Here is a 26,327-nt window from a genome sequence, read left to right as displayed (position 1 = left end):
CCCAGCAAGGATCTCATTCAGATTCGATGGAGAAATTAAAACCTTTACAAACAAGCAAAAGTTAAGAGAATTCAGCATCACCAAACTAGCTTTACAAAAAATACTAAAGGAACTTCTCTAGGCGGGAAGCACAAGAGAAGGAAAAGACCTACAATAACAAACCCAAAACAATTAAGAAAATGGGAATAGGAACATACATATCGATAATTGCCTTAAATGTAAATGGATTAAATACTCCAACCAAAAGACACAGACTGGCTGAATGGATACAAAAAGAAGACCCATATATATGCTATCTACAAGAGACCCACTTCAGACCTAGGGACACATACAGACTGAAAGTGAGGGGATGGAAAAAGATATTCCATGAAAATGGAAATCAAAAGAAAGCTGGAGTAGCAATTCTCATATCAAACAAAATAGACTTTAAAATAAAGATTATTACGAGACAAAGAAGGACACTACATAATGATCAAGAGATCAATCCAAGAAGAAGATATAACAATTGTAAATATTTATGCACCCAACATAGGAGCACCTCAGTACCTAAGGCAAATGCTAACAGCCATAAAAGGGGAAATCGACAGTAACACAATAATAGTAGGGGACTTTAACACCCACTTTCGCCAATGGAAAGATATCTGAAAGGAAAATAAATAAGGAAACACAAGCTTTAAATGACACATTAAACAAGATGGACTTAACTGATATTTATAGGACATTCCATCCAAAAACAACAGAATATACTTTCTTCTCAAGTGCTCATGGAATATTATCCAGGATAGATCATATCTTGGGTCACAAATCAAACCCTGGTAAATTTAAGAAAATTGAAATTGTATCAAGTATCTTTTCTGACCACAACACTATGAGTCTAGATATCAATTATAGGAAAAAATATGTAAAAAATACAAACACATGGAGGCTAAACAACACACTACTAAATAACCAAGAGACCACTGACGAAATCAAAGAGGAAATCAAAAAATACCCAGAAACAAATGACAATTAAAACATGACGACCCAAAACCTATGGGATGCAATAAAAGCAGTTCTAAGAGGGAACTTTACAGCAGTACAATCCTACCTCAAGAAACAAGAGAAATCTCAAATAAACAACCCAACCTTACACCTAAAGCAATTAGAGAAAGAAGAACAACAACAAGAAAAAAAAAAACCCAAAGTTATCAAAAGGAAAGAAATCATAAAGAGATCAGAAATAAATGAAGGAAACAATAGCAAAGATCAATAAAACTAAAAGCTGGTTCTTTGAGAAGATAAAATTGATAAACCACTAGCCAGACTCATCAAGAAAAAAAGGGAGAAGACTCAAATCGACAGAATTAGAAACGAAAAAGAAGTAACAACTGACACTGCAGAAATACAAAGGATCATGAGAGATTACTACAAGCAACTATATGCCAATAAAATGGACAACCTGGAAGAAATGGACAAATTCTTAGAAAAGCACAACCTTCCAAGACTGAACCAGGAAGAAACAGAAAATATAAACAGACCAATCACAGCACTAAAATTGAAACTGTAATTAAAAATCTTCCAACAGGGGCTTCCCTGGTGGCGCAGTGGTTGAGAGTCCGCCTGTCGACGCAGGGGACGCGGGTTCGTGCCCTGGTCCGGGAAGATCCCACATGCCGCGAAGCGGCTGGGCCCGTGAGCCATGGCCGCTGAGCCTGCGCGTCCGGAGCCTGTGCTCCGCAATGGGAGAGGCCACAGCAGTGAGAGGCCCGCATACTGCAAAAAAAAAAAATCTTCCAACAAACAAAGGCCCAGGACCAGATGGATTCACAGGCGAATTCTATCAAACATTTAGAGAAGACCTAACACCTATCCTTCTCAAACTAATCCAAAACATAGCAGAGGGAGGAACACTCCCAAACTCATTCTACAAGGCCACCATCACTCTGATACCAAAATCAGACAAAGATGTCACTAAAAAAGAAAACTACAGGGCTTCCCTGGTGGCGCAGCGGTTGAGAGTCCGCCTGCCGATGCTGGGGACACGGGTTTGTGCCCCGTTCCGGGAAGATCCCACATACCGCGGAGCAGCTGGGCCCGTGAGCCATGGCCGCTGAGCCTGTGCGTCCAGAGCCTGTGCTCCGCAACAGGAGAGGCCACAACAGTGAGAGGCCCGCGTACTGCAAAAAAAAAAAAAAAAAGACAAGAAAACTACAGGCCAATATCACTGATGAACATAGATGCGAATATCCTCAACAACATATTAGCAAACAGAATCCAACAGCACATTAAAAGGATCATAGGCCATGATTAAGTGGGGTTTAACCCAGGAATGAAAGGATTCTTCCATAAATGCAAATCAATCAATGTGATACACCATATTAACAAATTGAAGGATAAAAACCATATGATAATCTCAACAGATGAAAGCAAAAGCTTTCAACAAAATTCAGCACCCATTTATGATAAAAACCCTCCAGAAAGTAGGCACAGAGGGAACTTACCTCAACCTAATAAGGGCCGTATATGACAAAACCACAGCCAACATCATTCTCCATGTTGAAAAACTGAAAGCATTTACACTAAGATCAGGAACAAGACAAGGTTGCCCACTCTCACCAGTATTATTCTACATAGTTTTGGGAGTTCTGGCCACAGCAATCAGAGAAGAAAAAGAAATAAAAGGAATCCAAATCGGAAAAGAAGAAGTAAAACTGTCACTGTTTGCAGACGACATGATGCTATACATAGAGAATCCTAAAGATGCTACCAGAAAACTACTAGAGCTAATCAATGAATCTGGTAAAATAGCAGGATACAAAATTAATGCACATAAATCTCTTGCATTCCTATACACTAATGATGAAAAATCTGAAAGAGAAATGAAGGAAACACTCCCATATACCACTGCAACAAAGAGAATAAAATACCTAGGAATAAACTTACCTAAGGAGACAAAAGACCTGTATGCAGAAAACTCTAAGACACTGATGAAAGAAATACCAACAGATGGAGAGATATACCATACTCTTTGATTGGAAGAATCAACATTGTGAAGATGACTATACTACCCAAAGCAATCTACAGATTCAATGCAATCCCTATTAAACTACCAATGGCATTTTTCACAGAATTTGAACAAAAAATTTCACAATTTGTTTGGAAACACAGAATAGCCAAAGCAATCTTGAGAAAGAAAAATGGAAGGGTTTCCCTGGTGGCGCAGTGGTTGGGGGTCCGCCTGCCGATGCAGGGGACATGGCTTTGTGCCCCGGTTTGGGAGGATCCCAAGTGCCGTGGAGCGGCTGGGCCCGTGAGCCATGGCCGCTGGGCCTGCGTGTCCGGAGCCTGTGCTCCATGGCGGGATAGGCCACAGCAGTGAGAGGTCCACATACCGCCAAAACAAAGAAACAAAAAAACATGGAGCTGGAGAAATCAGGCTCCCACACTTCAGACTATACTACAAAGCTCCAGTAATCAAGACAGTATGATACTGGCACAAAAACAGAAACATAGCTCAATGGAACAGAATAGAAAGCCCAGAGGTAAACCCACACACATATGGTCACCTTATCTTTGATAAAGGAGGCAAGAATATACAATGGAGAAAAGACAGCCTCTTCAATAAGTGGTGCTAGGAAAACTGGACAGCTATATGTAAAAGAATGAAATTAGAACACTCCCTAACACCATACACAAAAATAAACTCTAAATGGATTAAAGACCTAAATGTAAGGCCAGACACTAGAAAACTCTTAGAGGAAAACATAGGCAGAACACTCTATGACTTAAATCACAGCAAGATCCTTTTTGTCCCACCTCCTAGAGAAATGGAAATAAAAACAAAAATAAACAAATGGGACCTAATGAAACTTAAAAGCTTTTGCACAGCAAAGGAAACCATAAACAAGATGAAAAGATAACCCTCAGAATGGGAGAAAATACTTTACAAACAAATCAACGGACAAATGATTAATCTCCAAAATATACAAGCAGCTCATGCAGCTCAATATCAAAAAAACAAACAACCCAATCCAAAAATGGGCAGAAGACTTAAATAGACATTTCTCCAAAGAAGATATACAGATTGCCAACAAACAGATGAAAGGATGCTTAACATCACTCATCATTAGAGAAATGCAAATCAAAACTATAATGAGGTATCACCCCACACTGGTCAGAATGGCCAACATCAAAAAATCTACAAACAATAAATGCTGGAGAGGGTGTGGAGAAAAGGGAACCCTCTTACACTGTTGGTGGGAGTGTAAATAGATACAGCCACTGTGGAGAACAGTATGGAGGTTCCTTAAAAACTAAAAATAGAAATACCATACGACCCAGCAATCCCACTATTGGGTATAAACCTCAGAAAACCGTAATTCAAAAAGAGTCATGTACCAAAATGTTCATTGCAGCTCTATTTACAATAGCCCAGACATGGAAGCAACCTAAGTGTCCATCGACAGATGAATGGATAAAGAAGATGTGGCACATATATACAATGGAATATTACTCAGACGTATAAAGAAATGAAACTGAGGTATTTGTAGTGAGGTGGATGGACCTAGAGTCTGTCATACAGAGTGAAGTAAGTCAGAAAGAGAAAAACAGATACCGTATGCTAACTATGGAATCAAAAAAAAAAAAATGTTTCTCATGAACCTAGGGGCAGGACAGGAATAAAGACACAGACATAGAGAATGGACTTGAGGACTTGGATGGGAGAAGGGTAAGCTGGGACCAAGTGAGAGAGTGGCATGGACATATATACACTACCAAATGTAAAACAGATAGCTAGTGGAAAGCAGCCGCATAGCAAAGGGAGATTAGCTCCGTGCTTTGTGACCACCTAGGGAAGTGGGATAGGGAAGGTGGGAAGGAGACGCAAGAGGGAGGGGACATGGGGTATATGTATACTTTTAGCTGATTCACTTCGTTACACAGCAGAAACTAACACAACATTGTAAAGCAATTATACTCCAAAAAAGATGTTAAAAAAAAGTCAAAACTGTTGTAAGAAGGACATTATACATTGATAAAAGGATCCATTCACCAAGAAGATACACACATCAAACATGTATTACACATCAGAGCTCCAAAATATATGAAGCAAACACTGAAAGGATTGAAGGAAGAAACAGCTCTGTAAAAATAGGAGGAGACTTCAATACGCTACTCTCCATTATAGATGGAACAGCCAAACAGAACATCAATAAGGAAACAGAGGCCTTGAACTACAAGCCCATCGGATCAATAGACATACACAGAACAGAGTATCCAACAACAGCAGAATGCACATTTTTGTCAAGTTCATATGGAACATTCTCCAGGATGTTAGGCCACAAAACACAAAAAAACTGAATAAATTTTAAAAGATTGAAATCATACAAAGTATCTCTTCCTATCACAATGAAAGGAAAGTAGAAATCAACAGTGGGAGAAAAACTGGAAAATTCACAAATATGTAGAAATTCAACAACACACTCAAGCAGCCAATGGGTCAAAGAAGAAATCACAAGGGAAAGGAGAAAATATCTTGTGACAAATGAAAATAAAAACACAACATACTAAAACTTATGGGATTCAGGAAAAGCAGTGCTAACAGGAAAATTTACAGTTTTAAGTGCTTACATTAAAAAAGGAAGATCTAAAAAATGTGATTGTATGTTGGCAATTTCAAACAGCTGAACCTGGTAAAATTGGTTCATGATTATCTTGGACCTTGGCTTTTCTCTTTTCTTTTCCTCCTTAACTCTCTAAACTCTTTAACTCTCAGTAGGTTTTCCAGTGGCAGGATAAACAATAAAAGCATATTAAGTAATTAGCCTGGAGGATGACAAAGAAGCAGCAGCTGCAGTATTGGCTTTGCCTCTGCCCAGGTCTCCAGCCATATCTCCCACCAAGACGTCACACAGTCCCCCATCCTAGCCAGACTGAAACCCCACAGGACAAAACCGCATACAGGCTGAACCCCCAAAGGCAGACCCCGACAGATAGCACTTTACGGATGGTGCCCCTCATAGACTGAACACTCCACAGACTGGACCTTCCACGGATTAAACTCCTCCCAGACTGGACCGCTCACAACAGACTGGATCCCCCATAAACTGAAACCCGCAAAGAACAGATCCCCACAGACTGGACCCCCCCTACATTCTAAACCCCTCACAGATTGGACCCCTCGTAGTCTGAACCCCTCACAGACTAAACCTCTCACAAACTGAAGTCCCCACAGACTGAGCCCCACACATCCCACCCAGGCTCCTTAAAGCCTCTCTGCGTGACAGCCCTTCAGCCTGGAGCATGGCTCCCCCCACCTACACCATGCCCAGCACATCCATCTGGCTACGTCCTAATCACCCTCCACCTGAGGCCGTTTCCTCCACTGAGGACTTCCTGGTGATCCAGAGCTCCCTGCGCAAACCTTGAGGGGTGCAGTGCTGGTGGGTTATGATTGCTCATCCAAAAAGAGAGCCATGGAATCCCCCGACTGCACCTCATGTGTGTCCCCCAAGCCCCTGCCCACCCACCCAATACTGAACAGAGGCCACAGGCCCTCTGGGCTCTCAATTAGTGCCTGTTGTAAACAGAGAGAAGACTTTGGTAAATTATATGTAAATATATGAAGGTGTCATAGTCAGAAACACTTCTGTCTTCATTATTATGCTTGGCTACTTACAAAAGACTTTCTGTTGGGAGTCATAATTTGTGTTCTAATTAAAACTGTTTCTGGGAACACACAGTATGAATTATGAATACAATATCCACATGAAATAACACTGGCAACCCACAAATAGGGAACTGTTCAAACAGATTCATGCACCAGCTAGTGGAGTAGATAAATCATATTTTCTCTTGGAAGCTGCATATATTTTTGTGTCTTGGACTGCTCAGGAATCCAATTAACATTCTTGAAAGAACGTGTGTTTAATCATTAGTTTTCAGGCTCAGCGGGCAACTAGTTGTACAACATATCTTAATGCTGTCCTGGAATAAAAGGACTATCAGAATATTAGAAATCTCTCTGTCTCGCATGGAATATGCACAATGCAGCAAATCACAATACTGGTAAAACACGTTCATCCATCCCTTCATTAGTTGAAAAAATTAAGAAAGAAACACAATCACTGCTGTGAATGAACTGAGGTTGGTTTAGTGACTTTCTGTGATATTATGCAGTAAATTTTATTCCCCTCACAAACCACTACAATATACAGGGCATTTTATAGTTAGCTAAGCATTTACGGAATCATAAGTAATACATTTTTCAAGGTAAGCTGAACTATTCACATTAATATTACCTACAAGATTTTTTCCTAGAAAATGTCATCAGTGTATTGTATTTCTTTCATTAAGTGTATTCACTGGGTCACTTGCTGGCTTGGATAAATGATCCAAGTTTTCTGCTCAGGTTCTTCATGTAAAATTGGGATAAGAGTTGCTCCTGAGGATTTCCATGGCGGTCCAGTGGTTAAGACTCTGCACTTCCAGTGCAGGGAGCATGAGTTTGATCCCTGGTCAGGGAACTAAGATCCCATATGCCACACGGCACGGCCAAAAATTTGTTTTAAATTAAAAAATATATATGCTGCATGCAGTTTAAGTTAAAAAAAAAAAAAAAACGAGAGAGTTGCTCCTGAGTTTGTGATAGGATTAAATGAGTGAATAAATAAGTGTTAACCACTATTCCTATTATATGTAATCATTAATGGAACAAATATTTCGTAAGTGCCTACCGTAATGTACCAGCATGCTTCTAGCAGAGAACAAAGCAGAGATCCGTTTTCTGATGGTACAAGTGCTACAGAGAAAAATCAAGCTGGGCAGGGGGCCAGGAATGAATGTGTGTGTGGCAAGAGACGGTAGGGAGAGGTGCTATTTCAGGGTGTTGGGGAATAATATCTCATTGAAACGGTGACATTTGGCAGAAATTCTAATGTTTCTAATATTTCCATGATGGCATGAAGATATCAAAGAGACAGTGTTCCAAGCAGAACAAAGGTCCGTGGTGGCAAAGGCGTGGTGTGTTTGAGGAACAGCAAGGTGAATGAAATAATGAGAGAGGAGTGGGGGGGTGAGGTCAGAGAGGTGACCAGGGGGTCTGGACACGGAAGACCCTGGAGACTGCTACAAGGACTTTGGTCTTTGCACTTCCCTGGTGGTCCAGTGGTTAAGACTCCCCGCTTCCACTGCTTGTGGCTTGGGTCCAATCCCTGGTTGGGGAACTAAGATCCTGCATGCTACACGGTGCGGCCAAAAAAAAGGGACTTGGTCTTGTACTCTGAGATGGGAAGCCAGTAGGAGTTTTCAAGAGGCATGACAAGGTCTGGCTAACATGCTGAGAAAGACCAGTGCAGTGGGGAAAGGATGGGGGAAGAAAGATAAGTTTTATCCATGATGGTGGAGATGAAGAGAAAGTGGCTGGATTCTTGAGATAGTCTCGAGTTGGTGACCACAGGGTTTGCCAATGGATGGGACTGTAGGGCCTAAGAGAAAAAAGGTGAGTCAAGGAAGACTTTGGGTTTTGGCCTGAGCAACTGGAAGAAAGAAGTTTACCATTTGCTGGGATGAGACAGACAGCAGGAGAAAGCAGATTTTGTGAAACGTTCAGGAGTTTACTTCGGATCTGGTGAATATGATAACCTCAAGCCCAGCTTGTGGGCTAACACCCCACAAGCAAAGTCAGACCAGAAATAAACTTTAAACAAACTGACCTTTCTTCTGTAATTTACTTCAATGTCATTTTGATCTCACACTATCTAAGGAAGAATGTTCCCAAAAAGAACTATTCATTATGTTGTACACCTAAAATGAATAAAATGTTATAAGTCAATTATCTCTCAATAATAAAAAAGAACTGAAAAAAGAGAAGAAAGCTCGAAAAAATAGCACTCTGGGGAAAAAAAGATATTTGTCCCAAACCCCGAATCAAATTTAAATATAGAACTCTATAAACAATCAAATTTCCTTTGCTGCAGTAGCGAAGGAACAAACATGCTACAGTACTCAGAGTCGAAATAGCAATTAGCTAAGTAATAAAATTACTACTGAGCATCCCCTATTATATCTGAGCGTCAGTGCCCAAGACGATGTTTCCTAGGAAACCAGAAACCTCCCAGGCACAAATACTGTGAACTAAAGTCCCTCTCAAATGCTGTGTTCTAGATCATCCCCAAGTATTTAGGAATCAAGGACTTTCTAAACTCTTAAAAAAAACAAACCAACCCACGTTCCGCTGACCCAGGCAGAAAAAATACAGGGGTCTCACAAGCGAAAACTATTGAGTCTTACTGACAAAAACTAAAACACAACAACAAAAATAACAATGAAGCCCACAAAATTCTCAAACCAGACCAAAGATTTTCTCAGGATTATATTCTGATCCATTAAGGGTCTCCTTCCTTCCTTCCTTCCTTCCTTCCTTCCTTCCTCCCTCCCTCCCTCCCTTTCTTTCTTTTTTGCCATTGCTTTTTTAAAAATCTCACTGATTAAGATAACGAATGGAGGAGAGGAAGGAATAAGAGGGAGGTCAATTTGAATTTTCAAAACATCTGACATAAAACATTTTAAAGGAGTATAATTACGACATTCAAATACACTTAATATTTAGGACTAAACTATCAGTGTTTTACCAAATAGAATTCCTTTGGGGACCAACCAGAATCAACGTAAATTGCAGATGACATGATTGTTTAGATAGAAAATGCTAAGAAATCCACAACTACTACAAACAATAAGTGAATTTAGCAAGATTGTAAGTTAAGGTACAAAAATCAACTGTATTTTTATAACAGAAGCAAGTCACTGGAAAAATGAAGTAAAAACACATTTACAACGAGATCAAAAAAAATAGTTCAGAATAAATTCAACAAAGATATGGAAGACTTACACACTGAAAACAATAAAATAGTAAGAGAAATGTTCTAAAGTTCATCCCATTCTGGACACTTTCATGCTCTCCTGCCAACCTATCTTTATATACACTACTGCTCATAAATATACAATCAAGTTGCTTTATCTCATAAAATTAAAGACCATCTGCAGAGACAAACTGATAAAATAATTCCATAGAGAAAGTAGAAAGGCCCAGTTATTTGCTAAAGTTCACCCAGCCAGTAAGAGGCAGAGCTGAGACGTACATATTTGGGGTGTTTCCTCTTATTTAGTGACGGTTTCATAAACAGAGAACTTAAAGCAAGTGAATGCATATAGCTTTGGATTCAAGTATTAATATTTTGCTTTTTGCATTGCCAATAAAAAAGCACACATTTAAATGTACTACAGACATTTTGTGGGGCTTTTTCTTGTCCCCAAAATGTTCTGTTTTTCCTATTGGGCAGTCAATATTGGATGGGAAAGTGATTCACCTGCTTCTTTAAGAGTTGATTCTGCATAAAAGAAAGTCACATGAATTTCTAGGAAGGATATCAGATCTGGGGGGAACTAGAAATGTGGTGAATCATAAAACAAACAGAATAGCAAGGAACTAGGAAAGATCGCACTTAGGATACTGAAAATTAACATGGAGTCACCAGTCACTGCCTAACGGCCGACAACGACACACAAACCTGTAAAACTGCTGGTCATCACCTAGGACTGTCATTTGTCAGAGAAAAACTGCCCACATGCTTCCAACTTGGACACTTTTATAAGTGTTTAAAGTGTCATAACCTACTAAAAATACTTTAAAAATAATGAAAGATTAAATAAATGCATTGATGAAAACTTATTTGCATCCTAACATGATTCCAAGTTAATGTGTTGTTTAAACATTCATAAGAAAAAGGAAAATCGATGAAAAAGAAATTGTTAGCCTGACCCTCAAATCTTCTAAATACCTTTGGAAATTCAAAGTCTGAAAATCATTAATAAATAATGAAATTGAAGTATATATTCTGACCTTCAGCAAAAATCCTCTTTGGTCATTAAGCTCAATAACAAAGTGTTCCAGAATTTACTCAAGTCGTGGTGAACATGTAGCATTCTGATACAGCTTCCGTCACTTAATTATAACAAGTTTAGTCCTGGAATACTCCTACGAATTACATCACTTAGAATAAAGCATTTGTGTATGTGGGCAGGCTAATTTCACCTCACATAAAAAAAACAAAAAACAAAAAAAACACCTGTTCAAGTATAGCCTCTACCTAGATATTCGGCTTTCTTATTTCTTCCACCTTCTGGTAAGCTCCAGAGTTACTGGAATGCAGAAATATTCTAAAGGGGGACTATGCTAATGGCACAGTCCAACTCCAATTATACGTCTCGTATGTTTGGCATGAATCACATGTGCATTTATCTGCCAGCAGAAGAGGAGAAGGGAAGGGACAGAACACACAGCTACCATCTGCTGCCATCCCCCAGCCTCCCTAGAAATGAAGACAAGGGTGGGAGTTTCTCCTGGAGACAGGAGCAGAGTGTATTCACAGTGGGCCCACTGAAGTGCTTTCAGGAAGCAACATTTGGACCTTGCACATTAAAAAAGCAAAAGAGACATCATCCTAGATAGAGCGACCCTGCAACAGTAGCATTGGATTCCATTGTGAGGACTCCAGATTTTCGGTCTGATCCAGCAGCTGCAGATGAGACCAAGTGAGGTCTAAAGACCACTGTTCTTAGACAGACACATTCTTGCCCACTGCCCTACAGTTCTCACCACTCCCTGCTGTCTTGCCCCGCCCACTCCATTAATTTATTTTACCACCTGGCCCTTTAGGCATTTGAGTTTGCAACCCCTGGTCTGCACTCATCAATTAAATCAGGTACTTACAGCTGCATGACCAAGTACAAGTGATTTGGGCTTTCATAGATGTCTTCCAGGGCCACAATATTTTCATGCTTAATCCTGAAAAAAAAAAAAAAAGCACACACACAGAATAGTAAGTATGAGACATGCAAACTTTTTTTAAAAAAAAAAAACAAACAGATGTCATTATAGCAAAAAATTCTAAGACAGAATCGAAACTCCTTAAGGTGACATTTTTAAGACACCTCTCCATCTTGCCCCCAAACTTTTTCCCAGACCCATCTCCCATGCTCTCTCCTCTTCTTTCTGAAGGCTCTATATCTTACAATGTAGCAATACTGGATTAACTATCACTGCTTCATGTATATCCCACTCTCCTGGCATTTATTCGTATGAATCCCAGGAATGGGCCAAAATCCTATTATCTTGCAGGGCCCAACTCAAATGGCTCAGCCCCCAAGGAGAATTTAATTGCTCCCTCTTCTGTAGTCTCACAACAGCCAGAACAGACTGGCCTGAATAGTCCACTGTATGCAAATCCATCCCCACAACAGGCTAGATGGTCCAGGGAACAGTTTCGTCCTCATGTTCCTGACTCCAGTGTAAGCAATGGAAAACCAGACTGAGCTCCTCACTGGGGCTCTAGTCACCATCGCCAACAAAGGTCAGTTCAATACCCCAAGCGAGCTAGACTGGTGCTACCCCAAGAGTGCTTCCCAAACAGGCGACACCAGCATCTCCTGGGAGATTGTGAGAAATGCAAATTCTCAGGCTGGGCCCCGTCATACAGAATCAGAATCCCTGAGGCTGGGGCCCAGGAATCTGCCTCAACAAGATCCTCAGATGATCATCCCACACAACGTGGAGCTGGAGAAATTCTGTATCAAACCAGGGCTTCTCAAACCTCAGGGCCATGTGCACATGAATCACCTGGGGTCCTGGTTCCACTGCACACTCTGATTCAGTGGGTCCAGGACAGGGCCCGAGAGTCTGCATTGCTAACAAGCTCCTAGGAGATGCTGATGCTGCTGGTCTGCGGGCCACACTGGGAGCAGCAAAGTCCTAATGACTGAACAAAGGGAGAAGGAACCAGTCCAAGTCTAGCCCTTGGAAATACCGATTAGGAACAGCCTCTGCTCGGAATGTAAGGTTTGGTATTTGTTGAAAGCATTTGAGAGAAGAATCATTTCATTATGAGCTAGTTAGCTCTTACTACACACTTTTTCTCTGAAATGACTGCTGAGCCATTTAAAAGCAAGCACTGAACGGGCAGATTCCTGTGAACCCTTGAAAGCAGGGACTACATCTTACTCATTCTGTTTCCACTTAGTACCTAGCATAGAGCTGCTTGATAAAGGTTTGCTGAATGAATAAATGATATTTAAGGCTTTTGCTCCTGAACGGCAAGTCATTATTTATTTAGGGAAAATGGATGCAACTTTCCTAAGTGTGAGCTGTCTTCCCCTCAAAAGAAGTTTATAAGGAATATTATCTTCCCTTTGAGCAGATGAAAGAAGAGAACAGAAGAATTAACCAGGAGAGGTAATGTTTTGCTTTGATTGCTGCGGCTCTTATTAGCCAATGCAGTTGATGTGTAGGAAGTGAGAAGACAGAGTATCCCAAATTCACATTTCACCCGCTTCTAACGTGGAGAACCTGATTATTTGTTAGCAATGGTTTCTGTGGTGTCTGAGCAAAATAACATCAGGAACATATCATGTGAACCAGCTAAACTATGCCACCAAGGAAACCATGAGAGATTAATTTGGAACTGCTGAGACCCTAGGTGTCTGTGGAAGTATCATTATTGGACACACCTGAAAGAATATGACAACAACAGTATACAGCGCATGGATTTTCCCACTTTTCAATTAAAAAAAGTTGCCATTGGAATCAATCACATGGGCACGAATATTTTCTTTCAGTGAAGTTAATTTAGGGGTTAATTAGCAGCTTAGATTCACAGGACCACGAAAAGAATGGGGTCTATATGGAGAGTTGCCAGATAAAATACAGGGCACCCAGTTAACGTCTGATTCTAGATAAACAATGAACACTTTAAATATAAGTGTGTCCCAAACATTGCACTGTTGTTTATCTGAAATTCAAATGTAACTGGGTGCTAGATCCGGCCACCCAAGTACATGAATCCCAGTCAATGAGCCTCCAAGCTGGGCTTAGGGGTTTGTACCTGGAGTCCCAGCTCCCCTCGGAGGTTTAGCCAAGAAGACAACTTGAGCCCTGGACCACAGCCATTAATATTCAGCTATATACAAAGAGTCAACTACGTACAAAGCACATGCCCGGCAACGTAGGAGACTCTAATAAATTAAGAACATGAATCCCTTCTTTGTATGCAGGGGCTAGAGAAATTAAAGTCTATTTAACCGTTATGTCTTACATGAGTTCTTACAGTGGCTGAAATGCTATTGCTACTGACTCTCCTTCTTAGCGGATGAATCAAGCAAGCAATCATCATTTCCTGACTTTCTGCTCTGTGTCTGATACGAGAAAACTATAAAATAAGGTTTTTCCCTCCAAAATCTTATCACCTTGATGGGGAGACCCATGAAGCAATTAGGGAAGAATTTAACGTTACGCTCTGCAGAATTGTTAAATTCAGAGAAAGCAAGGCCCTGGGTCAGAATTATGGGGAAGCCCTCAAAAAATGATGGAGGTTGAGCTGGGTTGGGTAATGTGTGAATAAGCATATTAGAAATTTCAAAGAAATCTTAAAATGGCCTCTTAAATGTCTCTTAAGAAAAGTGGTTTAATTCACTTGTAAATGTTCGAACGTGATCGAAGAAAACATCCTGATCCCTCAGAGCTGTTCTCAGGTACTTTATTCCACCCTCAGATTCCTTAAGATATACAAAAACCGAACTCAGGGCTTCCCTGGTGGCGCAGTGGTTGAGAGTCCGCCTGCCGATGCAGGAGACACGGGTTCGTGCCCCGGTCCAGGAAGATCCCACACGCTGCGGAGCGGCTAGGCCCCGTGAGCCATGGCCACTGAGCCTGCGTGTCCGGAGCCTGTGCTCCACACGGGAGAGGCCACAACAGTGAGAGGCTCGTGTACCGCAAAAAGATACACAAAAAATGAACTTAAATTTTTTACGTTATTTCAGTACCTAGGTTATCTTCACAAAATGCCATGTGAATATCCATCCACACATCTCTGGGCGCCCACCATGTACCAGGCACATGACTAGGAATCACAGCAGCGACATCTCAGCCCTCACGGAGCTCAATCTTTCTTCTGTTTACCAGAAATCATCCTTGTCATAATTAGTATTGACTCCTGGGAGCCACACAGAACAAGCTTACATATCATATAAACTCGTCTCATGTATCTTGCAAATATTTGAGGGCTATAATTTCCCTACTTAGTTTACTCTTCCTATCATCGACCAATTTCCCTTCAGCATGGTTTATATTCCTACCATCATGTTATTGTCACTCTTGTTTGTCCAGACTAGAGCATTCAGAACTGAAAGTAATGATCCCAGTGTAAGATATAGCACCAAGAACAACATATTAAATAACAGAGTAGAACTATTAACCATCATGAGCTGGATATTATACTTTTTGCAAATAAAGTCTAACATTAGGTTCACTTTTTTTAGGCAGCTGCACAACTGTTGGCATATGAAGAAGATAAGCTCCATGGGGGTAGGGATTTTTGACTATTTTGTTCACTACTGTCTCCCCAATGGTAAGAAAAGGGCATGGCAGGTAGTACTTTCAATACATGTTAGAGTGAATTAATGAATGACTGGATGGATGAATGGAAGAATATAAAGTTTAGGGTCAATTAAATGACCAGATCATTTTTACCTGAACTTCTGCCAAACAAGATCTCCTTTCTTACTCAGGCTTGACCTTTTGAGCTTAACGTCTTCACTTTAGCTTCATTCAACTCAATCTTTTGGGTTCCGTGCAATGCTTCAAATGATCAGAAATATTCTGAATTTTGATTCTCTCTTCTATTATAGTTACTACCCCTCTCCACTTTGGGCCATCTGCATATTTTGTTGGTACACATTCATACCGTATGTCTTCATCTACATTCCTAGTTAAAGTCTTAAGTGAGAGTCACATGCCAGAACTCCATGGTATTCCACCAGAGACCCCATCAAGAAAACCAAGACATTAATCAGCTGGCTTCAATGGCTGCTGAGTTACAAACGCAGCAGTCTTAGCCCATATTCTACTGTACTAACCATAAGTAGACAATTAGATTCTCGGCTGAAATGGCATTCCTCACTTTTACACAGCACATAATACTATTTGAAAGGGAAATGGAATGTTTGGGAAGTTTTGTTCTTAGTAAACCCACGGTGACTTCTAGCACCTACTACAGTCTTTACTAAATGATTATAAACCATATGCTTAATTTACTGTTCCAGAACTTTGCTGTGCATTGGAGCCAAATTTCCCCATCTATACATCTCACAGTCTACCTTTTTCATATTTGGAAAATTTGCCGACATCTCTTATATTGTTTTCTCAAATATTTCAACTGTGACTTTTTTGCGATAAGTGCGATTTCCTTAGTCCCCTGGGATGTAACACATCTAAACCTAGTGAACTAATTTTATAACTTTCTTTAGGCCCCACTTACATAGCTGTTTTCTACATACCATTTACTGAGTGTTAAGTCTGTGTCAAAACTATACTAAGTATTTTTAAGGATTTCATGTAATACAGCAATCCTACAAAGTAGCTATCATTCTCCCTATTTTTAAAAGAGGAAAACTAAGACCCCCAGGAGGCTAGGAAAGTGTTCCAAGGTCATACTACTAGTAACTGGAATTGCCAAGATTCTAACTCCCAAGACCCTGTTCAAGCACTTATGTTATAACTTCATATTAACTAGTAACTATGAGAATACCTAACAGTTCACATAAATTCAGTTATTTGCATAGAATTACCACACCTAAAGCATTAAATTTCATAACTAACAATATGATATCCACTTCTGAGGGGAGTGGGGCAGAGATTTGTTCTACTATCCTGAACTCTACTGGAAGCTCTCAAGATACTTGGTTATACACATCCTGACAGATGAAATCCCAGCGGGTCAAAGGGAACCAGAGGCAGAGATATTCAGAAGCAGAAGGAACAGTTAGGAGTCCAGAAATTACAATCAGGAAGAGCCTTGCATCAGCCTACATCTGCTGGTATCATCAGAAGGGGGAAGAAAATGGACAGAGAAAAGAGGTGGGGCATCTCAGCTACAAGCAAATGAAAACCAAGGTTCTGTTAACCTTGCATAGCTAAATACCTGTAGGTCAGTACTCGGTCTCTCCAAAACACGGCCAAGAGGACCTCCAAACATGAAATGTCCACCCCCAAACAGCAATCCTTTCTAAAATATGCATAATTCAAAAGAATAATGTCACTGAAAGCAACTCTGTGATGAAAAGAACCTCTTAATTTTTTTTTTTGTGGGACGCGGGCCTCTCACTGTTTTGGCCTCTCTCGTTGCGGAGCACAGGCTCCGGACTCGCAGGCTCAGCGGCCATGGCTCACGGGCCCAGCCGCCCCGCGGCACATGGGACCCTCCCAGACCGGGGCACGAACCCGCGTCCCCTGCATCGGCAGGCAGACTCCCAACAACTGCGCCACCGGGGAAGCTCCTCTCTTAATTTTAATCACTTATCTACCAGGCCCAAAGTAAGCACTGTCTGGTATATCTATGTACGGAGGGTAAATGGTTTAGGTGGTAATCTTCTCTAAAGTCTCCATAATCTACAATAATGGACAGAAGAGGTGGATAGAGGGAAGTGGGCCCAGGCAGAGAGAGGGAGAGAAAAGTTGAATGGGAAAACAGCATATGGGCACTGAGGCAGACTTCTGCCTGCATGGTAACTGACAGCCAAGCAAGAAAACCCTAGAAAGAGCCAGGAAAACATTTTAAAGTTAATTCATGCAAAAAATCGTGCCAACTGCACAAGTAGGCCCCATTCCAAACCCCCAGGCTGGAGAGAACATCAGGACCCAAAGGACGGGCATCCTATTGACTACACGTGCTCCTATGAAAATGATAGTGACATCATTTCTCCCTCTGGTCTAATTCTCCATGGTCCCAGGAGCCACACATTTTGAACTCCATATGAACTGAGGAAAGTTAGAAAAACACAAAAGAGAAGAGAAGAGAAAGGAAAATCCAACATTTTTTGCTTGTTTTCATCCTATCGTGGTTCACTGATCTGGAGGGGGGAGGGGGGGCGTGGGGTGGGAAGACCATGGCAGTAATTATGAGCACTAAGAGAATTATCAGAAGGAAAGGCAACAAAACACCTTTCCTTTGGGTGGTCCTTGGAAAACTTAAAGAGGCCACAAGAAGGTAAGAGATGGAAGGAAATATAATCAGAAGGGGCAGACAGGAGACACGGTGATTACCAGTGAAAGCAGAACAAATATGGTGGAGGAACCAATCTCGGCGCAGGTGCACAAGGCAGGAGTTACGTCAATGAGCCGCGACCAGCTTCCTGTCCTCCTCCCACAAGCACTTCCGGGTTAACAGTCCAGTCCAAGGAAGTTCTCCCTCAGGGGAAAAGCAGGTCCCTCTCAGGCAAAGACCTAAAGGACCAGGTCTTTCACCACCCACCACTCTTTATCTTTTTCTAAACAGCCCAGAAAGTTTAAATTTCATTCACAGAAAAGACGCTATGGTTCTCTGGCATGGCAAATGGCCTCAAAAATATTTGAAGATTTAAAAAAATCACTCAAAATCCTTTCTTGGGTCAGATTTTTCTCTCCCTCTTGTTACAAGCAGTACAGGAAACAATGCTGAGAAAATCAGTATATTGTCAGTCACAAGGGAAAGTGATAAAGTTGAAATATTTGCCAGGTGGTATTAAAAAAATAATACCTTTCCTTTTTATAACTTAACAGGCGCATTCACAGATGTTATCGCATTTCATTCTCCCAACAACGCTATAAAGCAGGCATTATTATTCCTATTTTATTGATGATCACTCCTACTTTATAACCACTTAATCATTCTCCTGTGTTCCCTCCGGTCTGGCTCTCTTTCTAACCATCCTCCATGCTGTTTCCTGAGCCATCATTCCACAATATAGAGTTGATCAAATGTCTTAGAATGAAATTCATCAATGGCTCTCCACAGTCCAGAATAAAGTCCAAACGACTTGACATGACCTACAAGGTCCCATATTGCTTGGTCCTCACCCGTCCATTCCATCTCATCCTCCACCGCTGCCCCATACCAGAACTTTACTGGACCCAGGCAGTTCTCAAACCCTAGTGCACACCTTCCTCTCTGGCCACATAGGTGTGCTCATTCCTCTCTTATCTTCTTATTAAACTACTCATCCTCCGAGACCCATCACTTCCACTGTGAATCCCTTGCTACCCCCTACCTCTTGCAGGACTGATTCCCTCTCCTCTGGGCCACCCCAGTTCTTTCATCCCTTGTCTTTGTACATACTGCATTGTATCCATCTGTTTGTATGCGTATGTGCGTACATAGTTACATGGTTTTATTTGCAGAGAATGAAAGTCTAGAAGGATACATGTTAAACCAGTAAATGAGTACCTCAAAAAGTGTGCTATAGGATGGGAGGAAATTTTCACCCTCCAGTTTTTCTTAACTGAGGTTCTTCATCTGAACAGAACAGAGAAAACTGATTTGAGTGACTATTTTCTCAATTCTCCCAAGGATGGCACAGGGGAGAAAGTGAATTCACTATATACAATAAATGCTTTAGGGAATTAGGGCCTGATTCTCCCACTGAACCCAAGTAGAGAAAGGTTGATGGACTGTTGTACTGCCAGACTTTTACAAAGAGGTAATTTTTAAAAGGCTCTTGATCAAAATCATCAACACCTGATTCACCAAAATGTATCCATAATGCTGGACACAAAGAAACACATATTGATTAGTTCAAGCGCTCAAGCAATCAAGCGATAGGTTGGGTCTCAGCTCTGACACATTTAACTGCAAGATTCTGGGCAAGCCTTTAAATACTTTCTGACTTGATTTCCTCATTTGTTAACTGAACATTAAATTATGTGGTTTCATTATCTATGTATACACACACATATATATACATGTATAGAAAAATATTATATATATATACATACATGTATCATGTTACATATATAGAGAGATCTTGTCTATTAAAAATATAGGGGGCTTCCCTGGTGGCGCAGTGGTTAAGAATCCGCCTGCCAATGCAGGGGACACAGGTTCGAGCCCTGGTCCGGGAAGATCCCACAAGCCGCAGAACAACTAAGCCCGTGCGCCACAACTACTGAGCCTGCGCTCTAGAGCCCACGTGCCACAACTATTGAAGCCCAAGCACCTAGAGCCTGTGCTCCGCAACAAGAGAAGCCACTGCAATGAGAAGCCCACGCACCACAACGAAGAGTAGCCCCCACGCACCGCAACTGGAGAAAGCCCGCACGCAGCAACGAAGACCCAACGCAGCCAATAAATAAATTAATTAATCAATTTTTTAAAAAAGAATACAGACCACTCCAGGAAAGGTGAGGATTCAAAATCCAAAGCTTCGAGTCATCTTTTTTTGATGGCAGCAGGTGACGCTGTAATCAACAGGACACCAAGAGGCAAAAGACTGGTATCTGAATCAACTACATCTTAAGAACGCAAGCCAATTTGTTTGTTTAAGGATTAAGTACCACATGTGATATCTCCTCATTTTGAAATGAGTTTTGCTTTGAATCCTTCAAAACAAACAAACAACAATTAAAACCTTGTGCACTGCTGACCACATGTTCAAAAAAGCATCTCAGGCATCCTTAGTACAATGCAGGCTACACAGGGTGGAGGCCTGGCCAGCATTTGTACAGAAGGAGGCAGGGCTGGAGCCTGTAATGGTACCACGGGAGGGGCGCTAACTAGGCTGGCTCTGTCTCTAGGGGAAAATGATGGACATTCTCTCTAGGACAGAAAATGGTGTATGTCAGTCACATCATTTTCCAGAGTCTTAGTTTCCTCATCTAGAAATTAACTAGGCAAACAGGATGCTCCCTCAGGGCCTTTCCAACTCTAACAATCAATGAATTCAAAATTAAGGAGGCAAAGCATATTGAGGTATAAAGGATCCCACAATGCTCGATTTTAAGCCAATATTCAGTGTACCAGAATACTGCTTGCTACACAGAAACCTGGATAACGAGTCATGCTTCAACAGGCTCTTTTGCGTGGGTAAGTTTGTCAGTTAGATGTGGAATAGAATTTATTGAGATAAGAATCCATTCACATGGAAAAGACCTTCTTTTCCCTTTCCCAAAGTCAGCTTCTACAAGGCCCTGAACCAACAGAGAAAGGACCAAGTGATTTGTTCATGTCTGGAATAACTCCAGAAGTTCCAACCAAGGCCTGGTTAGCTTTAGTCCAAAGGAGAAATGTTAGGTCCAAACCAGTGGGAAAAACCCAGTGCCTGGCACATACCAACACTCTGCGAGTATTGTAGAAGAACGGATAAATGAATGAACAATGAACTCCAGCCTTCCTCAAGTCTTACAGACCAAAGGCACTCAAAAGCTGGGCACCGGAATCAAAAAAGGTTAGAAGATTTGACTCTCTGTAATTCTTTCCTACTCCTATTACCACCCATGATAAATTACAGGTGGGTCTCAAAATCGGCTGTATGTTAGAATGACCAGAGGAGTTTTAAAATATATGACACCTGGATCTAGTCCCTGGACATTATGATTAAATTGGCTTGGGAAGTAGCCTAGGCTTCCGGATATTTTTGGGGAAAAAAAAAAAAAATCGAAGTGATTCAAATGTAAAGTTTGAGAACCACTGGTAAGTCACTGAGTTAATGAAAACCTTAGATGGTGAGGAAGGATTTACCTTTAAATACTTGGCCGAATACATTTATTTCATAATTGATCTGATTTAAAGGTAAGATTCAGGGTGTCCTGAGACTAAAGGTTCAAGGCAACTTGCCCAACGTATTAGTCCTCTGGGAAAAAGAATATGAAAAATTAACAATTTTCAACCGGTTAACCATAACATTTCTAGTATTTCTTAGTAAGGCTTTGAAACACTAACACATTTAAGGGAATGTTGTGGTTTCCTTCTCTGGATTTTTGGGTAACTTTCCGTCAAAGGGTAATATACATTTCTTGGGATGTTTTAACATGAGAATAGATGCCTTGCACTCCTGGAGAACATAAGGCACACACCTGCCTGAAAACAGAGATAAAATCTTGTAACTTTCATTTACTAGCTCCACTGATATGAAAACACAGTGTCCAGAGGCACCTTAGAAGGAGAATCTCAGAAAGCTTGTTCCAGGTTCACTGCAGGTAATTCCAAGGCGAATTCAGAAGCCACGCCCATGTGAGCTCCTGTGATGACCTATAACCAGGTGCCAATGGCCTGGGCTGCATCCTGCAGCTCCATCACAAACACCCTGTGCCCCAGACTGAAGACACTGGGCTTGCATTCAAGAAGCATCTTAGAGGCTTCTAGCTCTGAACACTTCCATTCACGTGCGTATAAAGGAAAGGGGACCAAGACAATGCACTGGTATCTTGGGAAAAGGCATCATATCCTTTTTCTTTCCTATCGTGAGAGCCCTGTGTTTTCTCTGTGCTGATACCCACAGCGAGGTCCTGTATTTCACAACTTGAATCCAGGACTCTGCGAAGTCCGTAGGTGCCCAGAATGGCGCAGGCGCATGGCCCTGGCACAGCACAGCCTGCACGTGGACACAGAGCCCCGGGAGCACGGGTAAGAAACGAAGAGGCACAAGTCTGCTGCCTGTTCTCCTTGCAGATAATGAAGCATCAGGGCCACCCACGCGAGCACGATCCTGGGCAGCTCCCTAAATCTGCTGGAATACTGTACTGTTTATTGATAAAGCGAGAAGCAAATTATAAAAGAAAAAGTTGGGATGAAAAAGGGTAAGAAGGAAAAAGAGAGATGGAGAGAAGTCTGCTCTGAACAACTGTCTCCCGTCAGCTCCATTTCAGACTTAGGAGGATGGAACTTAGGCTGTAAAACGCTCCTCACCGTTCCAGGAAAGTGCCCACGTTCAGAGACAACAAACACCAAACTAAGCGTTCTTTAGCTTTTGCACATCAGTAATTAAAGCCGTCACACAGCTCGCTTAGGTCAGCCCCAGGCTTCAGAAAATCAAGTGCATTCAATGGAAAAAAACAGTGTTCAGGCACTTACATGGTGGGAATTCATGAGGGTGTTTGTGGCTGGTTGTGTGCTACATATATATATATATATAAAAAAAATTTTTAAAAACACAGAGATAATCGCTATGAGTGTCTAATAACGGCAAATCTGTGTTCTTTCTTGAGAAAGCAAGAGCAAGTTTCTTCACACCTGAGATTAGAGGCACGATTAGAAAGAACAGCATGTTGGACTTCTCTAGTGGTCCAGTGGTTAAGATTCTGCGCTTCCACTGCAGGGGGTGCGGGTTCCATCCCTAGCCAGGGAAGTTCCGCATGCCGTGCAGTGCGGCCAAAAACAACAAAAAAGAAAAAAGAAAGAACAGCATGTTTTGCTTTGTCGACGATTTGTTAAGAGGATGTGTCTGATCTCTGCATCGCCTCTCCAAATCGCAGTTTTATGGAAGATGGGTGTGAAATGCCGAGACAGTTCGGAGTTTATAGTTATATGATGTCCTGCTAATAAAAGATGATGATGACCCAGGGGATGAGCGCCAGGGCTGTGAGCAAATTCTCAGGAATGATACTGTTCACAGATGGTGGCTCATAAACTAATCGCTATTCACCCAGTTTTCTATTCAGAGTTTAAAGGAGAATTAGGAAAGCAATTGTGCTGTGAGGGAGAAGGGGATGGGAGAAGTCCAGCCACACAGATTGTCCCTGACAGCTACACAAGGGTAGCCGGGGAGGGGAGGGGGGCCGTCCCTGGACTCCTCGGCTCAAGCAGAGCAGCTGAAGTGCTCAGGCGATGGCCACGGTCTGCGAGCCAAAGAGTGGGGAGGGTGGGCCAGGCTGAGGTCATACACAGCCCGCCGGGTGCATTTTAGGTGACTGCCTTTTTCAGAGCAAAGCCATGGAGACTTTTTTCCTCCAAACATCCAAGCATCTTAGTCCAACGGCCAGACTTCCTTGAGGTCACTTTGGACCCATGCTTTCCAATCTGGTTTCTCCCAAATCCTCCAGATTCTCAATAAATATCTTAGAAACCATCATGAAATACAACTTTCACAGATCCAACTCTAATAGATACCAAATGTGAACACAGTGGAAACTACCAGCACGTTCCCTTGTGTTCTCCTTGAAAGCCTCTGTAATAAATAAAAGTTATAAAATTGGACTTATGTCACGCTGGTGAAATACTATTATTTCTTACCTGTTTGTGTACTGGGGCTCTATATGTATAAGAATTTATTTTTTTATTTTTTTCTATATGTATAAGAATTTATTCTTTTTCGTTTTTTAAAAGAACTTATTTTTTTAAAAAAGAAGAAAAGAAAACGAAAAAGGAAACCAGTGCACTAAATAATACGAAAGTGAATAAAAAAGTTTCTTCCCTACTCTACCTAGAGAAGACGAGTATTATGAATATATTTTCAGATACAAAGGGAAGACCTGTCCTCAGAAAGTCATTCCGCAAGATGCTAATGTTCTTCCTGAATCGTTGGCCTCTTTAGAGTTATTTCTTTTAACTTACGTTAAAATCAGGAAGAAGCCAACCATGCAACAACAGAGACAGGAAGGGGGTGAGGCGCTACGTACACACGTACATGTACACGTGCACACAGGCATCCACGCACACACACATGCATATACACATACATACATACATTGTGGGGCCACTCTCCTTAAGCCCAGTCTGAAGTCACACAATGCTGGATCTAACAGCATTGCAGTTGCTATTCCACCAGAGGCTGGGGGGCAGTCAGCACTGTGGAAGACACTCTTGCAGGCACAGAGCCTGGCAGAATGATTTATCTCAGGGAAAGGATGCCAAGAACATTTGAGGGGTAAAGGAACAGAAAAAATAAGGGCCTGGGTGGAGGAAGGTGCAAAGTGTGGTGCCTCTTGAAAAGCATGCACAAAACTGAGTCAGGATGATTTCCCACCCTGTGATGCCGAATCAGAAGGCAGAGGAAGCCCCGGTGTGGACGTGAGCTGGTTAATTCAGGAGCCTTAGGGGGAAGCAAACTCCAACGTGGGAATGCAGACTGTCAGTTCTAGGATCTTGCAATAAGGGTGTGGAGTCAGATGAACCATCTGGTAGTGCTCCCTCTTTCATGGTTTTTTTTTTTTTTCTTCCCTCTTTTCTCTGCAGGGGGGTGAGGGACGGGGCTGGTGGTAAACGAAGCATCTGAAGCTCTAATGTGACCTGATGACAAAGAAACACCCAGAGGCCCAGCTTAACAAGACAGTCCATCAGCTGTCATGATGAACCCTGCGCAAGAATGCCACCCACTGCACTGCAGGTGGGGCAGCAGGGGAAGGGAAGGGAAAAGCACGACCTCTTACTGTCACCGCCACTCTTCCTCAAAGTGCACTGCATCCAAGAGCCCTTGGAAGAGCATCAGGGCACATTATTTCCAGAAAGCTTGCATAAAACTCACAGACCTAGACTCCATCAAACATCCAGAGAGTACCTATGGGTGCCAGACCTGAGGCCAAGCAGGGGGTTAGAAAGATAAATAAAACAGAGTCCCTGAAACCCAGTGGCTCCCTCGCCAGCTCAGGAAGACAGGTGTGTATGTAAACATCAGGATGCAGCACAGCCAACCTCCTGCCAGGGAGCCGGACGCGGATCATGGAAGCACAGCCTGCTCCCATGTCTTATTCTGCCCGGGCACTCAGCAGGGCTGCACCCGGGGAGCTGACACGCGCTCTGGGTTTTGGCAAGTTTGCCAGGCATAGAAAAACAAGGAAAAGGGCACTCCAGAGAGAGGGAACAGCATTTGCAAAGACACAGAAGAGTGATGTGGACATAAGGATACTCAGATGGATGGGGAAGAAATCGATGAGAGTAGACTGGGGAAAATTATGAGAAGCTTGCTTGCCAGGTTCAACAGAGTGGGTTTTATGCCAAAGGCACTAGGAAGCGGGATACACGTGTCAAACTCCAGCTCTGAAAAAAGTACATGTACTGTTTTGTTTGGCAGGGATATTTAAATATAGCCAATATTTCATAATAACTATAAATGGAGTATTACCCCCTAAAAATTATGAATCACTATGTTGTACACCTGAAACTTATAAGATTGTAAATACCTCAGTTTTTAAAAAGAGCAATACCAAAAAGAAATACATTAATTGCTTAACTAAGCCATGTGACGTAGTTCCTTACAAACCATGCCTGAAATCCTAACCCTCTCTCTCTCCTACTGATGTTGTCACTTTAAACATGAAATTTCACTTTCTTCCGCTTTTAACCTCCCAGGTGGGAAGTTCATACGCACTTTTCTCTTTCGTCATAAACAAGTAGAAAAGTCAACTTGACCACAGTGTAAATGTCTAGATGTCCTTGGGGACCGAGGTCAATGCAAGAGCTCTCAGTAAGTAGTGATGGAAAGGTTGGAATCCTGAAAAATGTCAAGTTCATGACTCTTTTTACCAATAGTTTTTTTTTTTTTCTTCCTCTGAA

The 26,327-nt window shown here is 41.8% G+C and overlaps 1 protein-coding gene across 2 annotated transcripts in view; it reads right to left on the bottom strand.

Moving 5' to 3' along the window:
• Positions 1 to 26,327, bottom strand: part of CAMK1D (calcium/calmodulin dependent protein kinase ID) — a 410,742-nt gene that overhangs the window by 140,494 nt on the left and 243,921 nt on the right. For both annotated transcript variants that reach the window (XM_027121645.1, XM_027121644.1), the window contains exon 3: positions 11,750 to 11,824. In XM_027121645.1, coding sequence (XP_026977446.1) covers positions 11,750 to 11,824 — 75 coding nt within the window. The remainder of the gene's footprint in view (positions 1 to 11,749; positions 11,825 to 26,327) is intronic.

Source organism: Aethalodelphis obliquidens, unplaced genomic scaffold (genome assembly GCF_003676395.1).
Source record: "Aethalodelphis obliquidens isolate GAN/ISIS:26980383/991018 unplaced genomic scaffold, ASM367639v1 scaffold23, whole genome shotgun sequence".
Classification (NCBI taxonomy): Eukaryota; Metazoa; Chordata; class Mammalia; order Artiodactyla; family Delphinidae; genus Aethalodelphis; species Aethalodelphis obliquidens.
The sequence above is the reverse complement of the archived record's forward strand: the minus strand, read 5'-3'. Positions and strand labels throughout refer to the sequence as shown.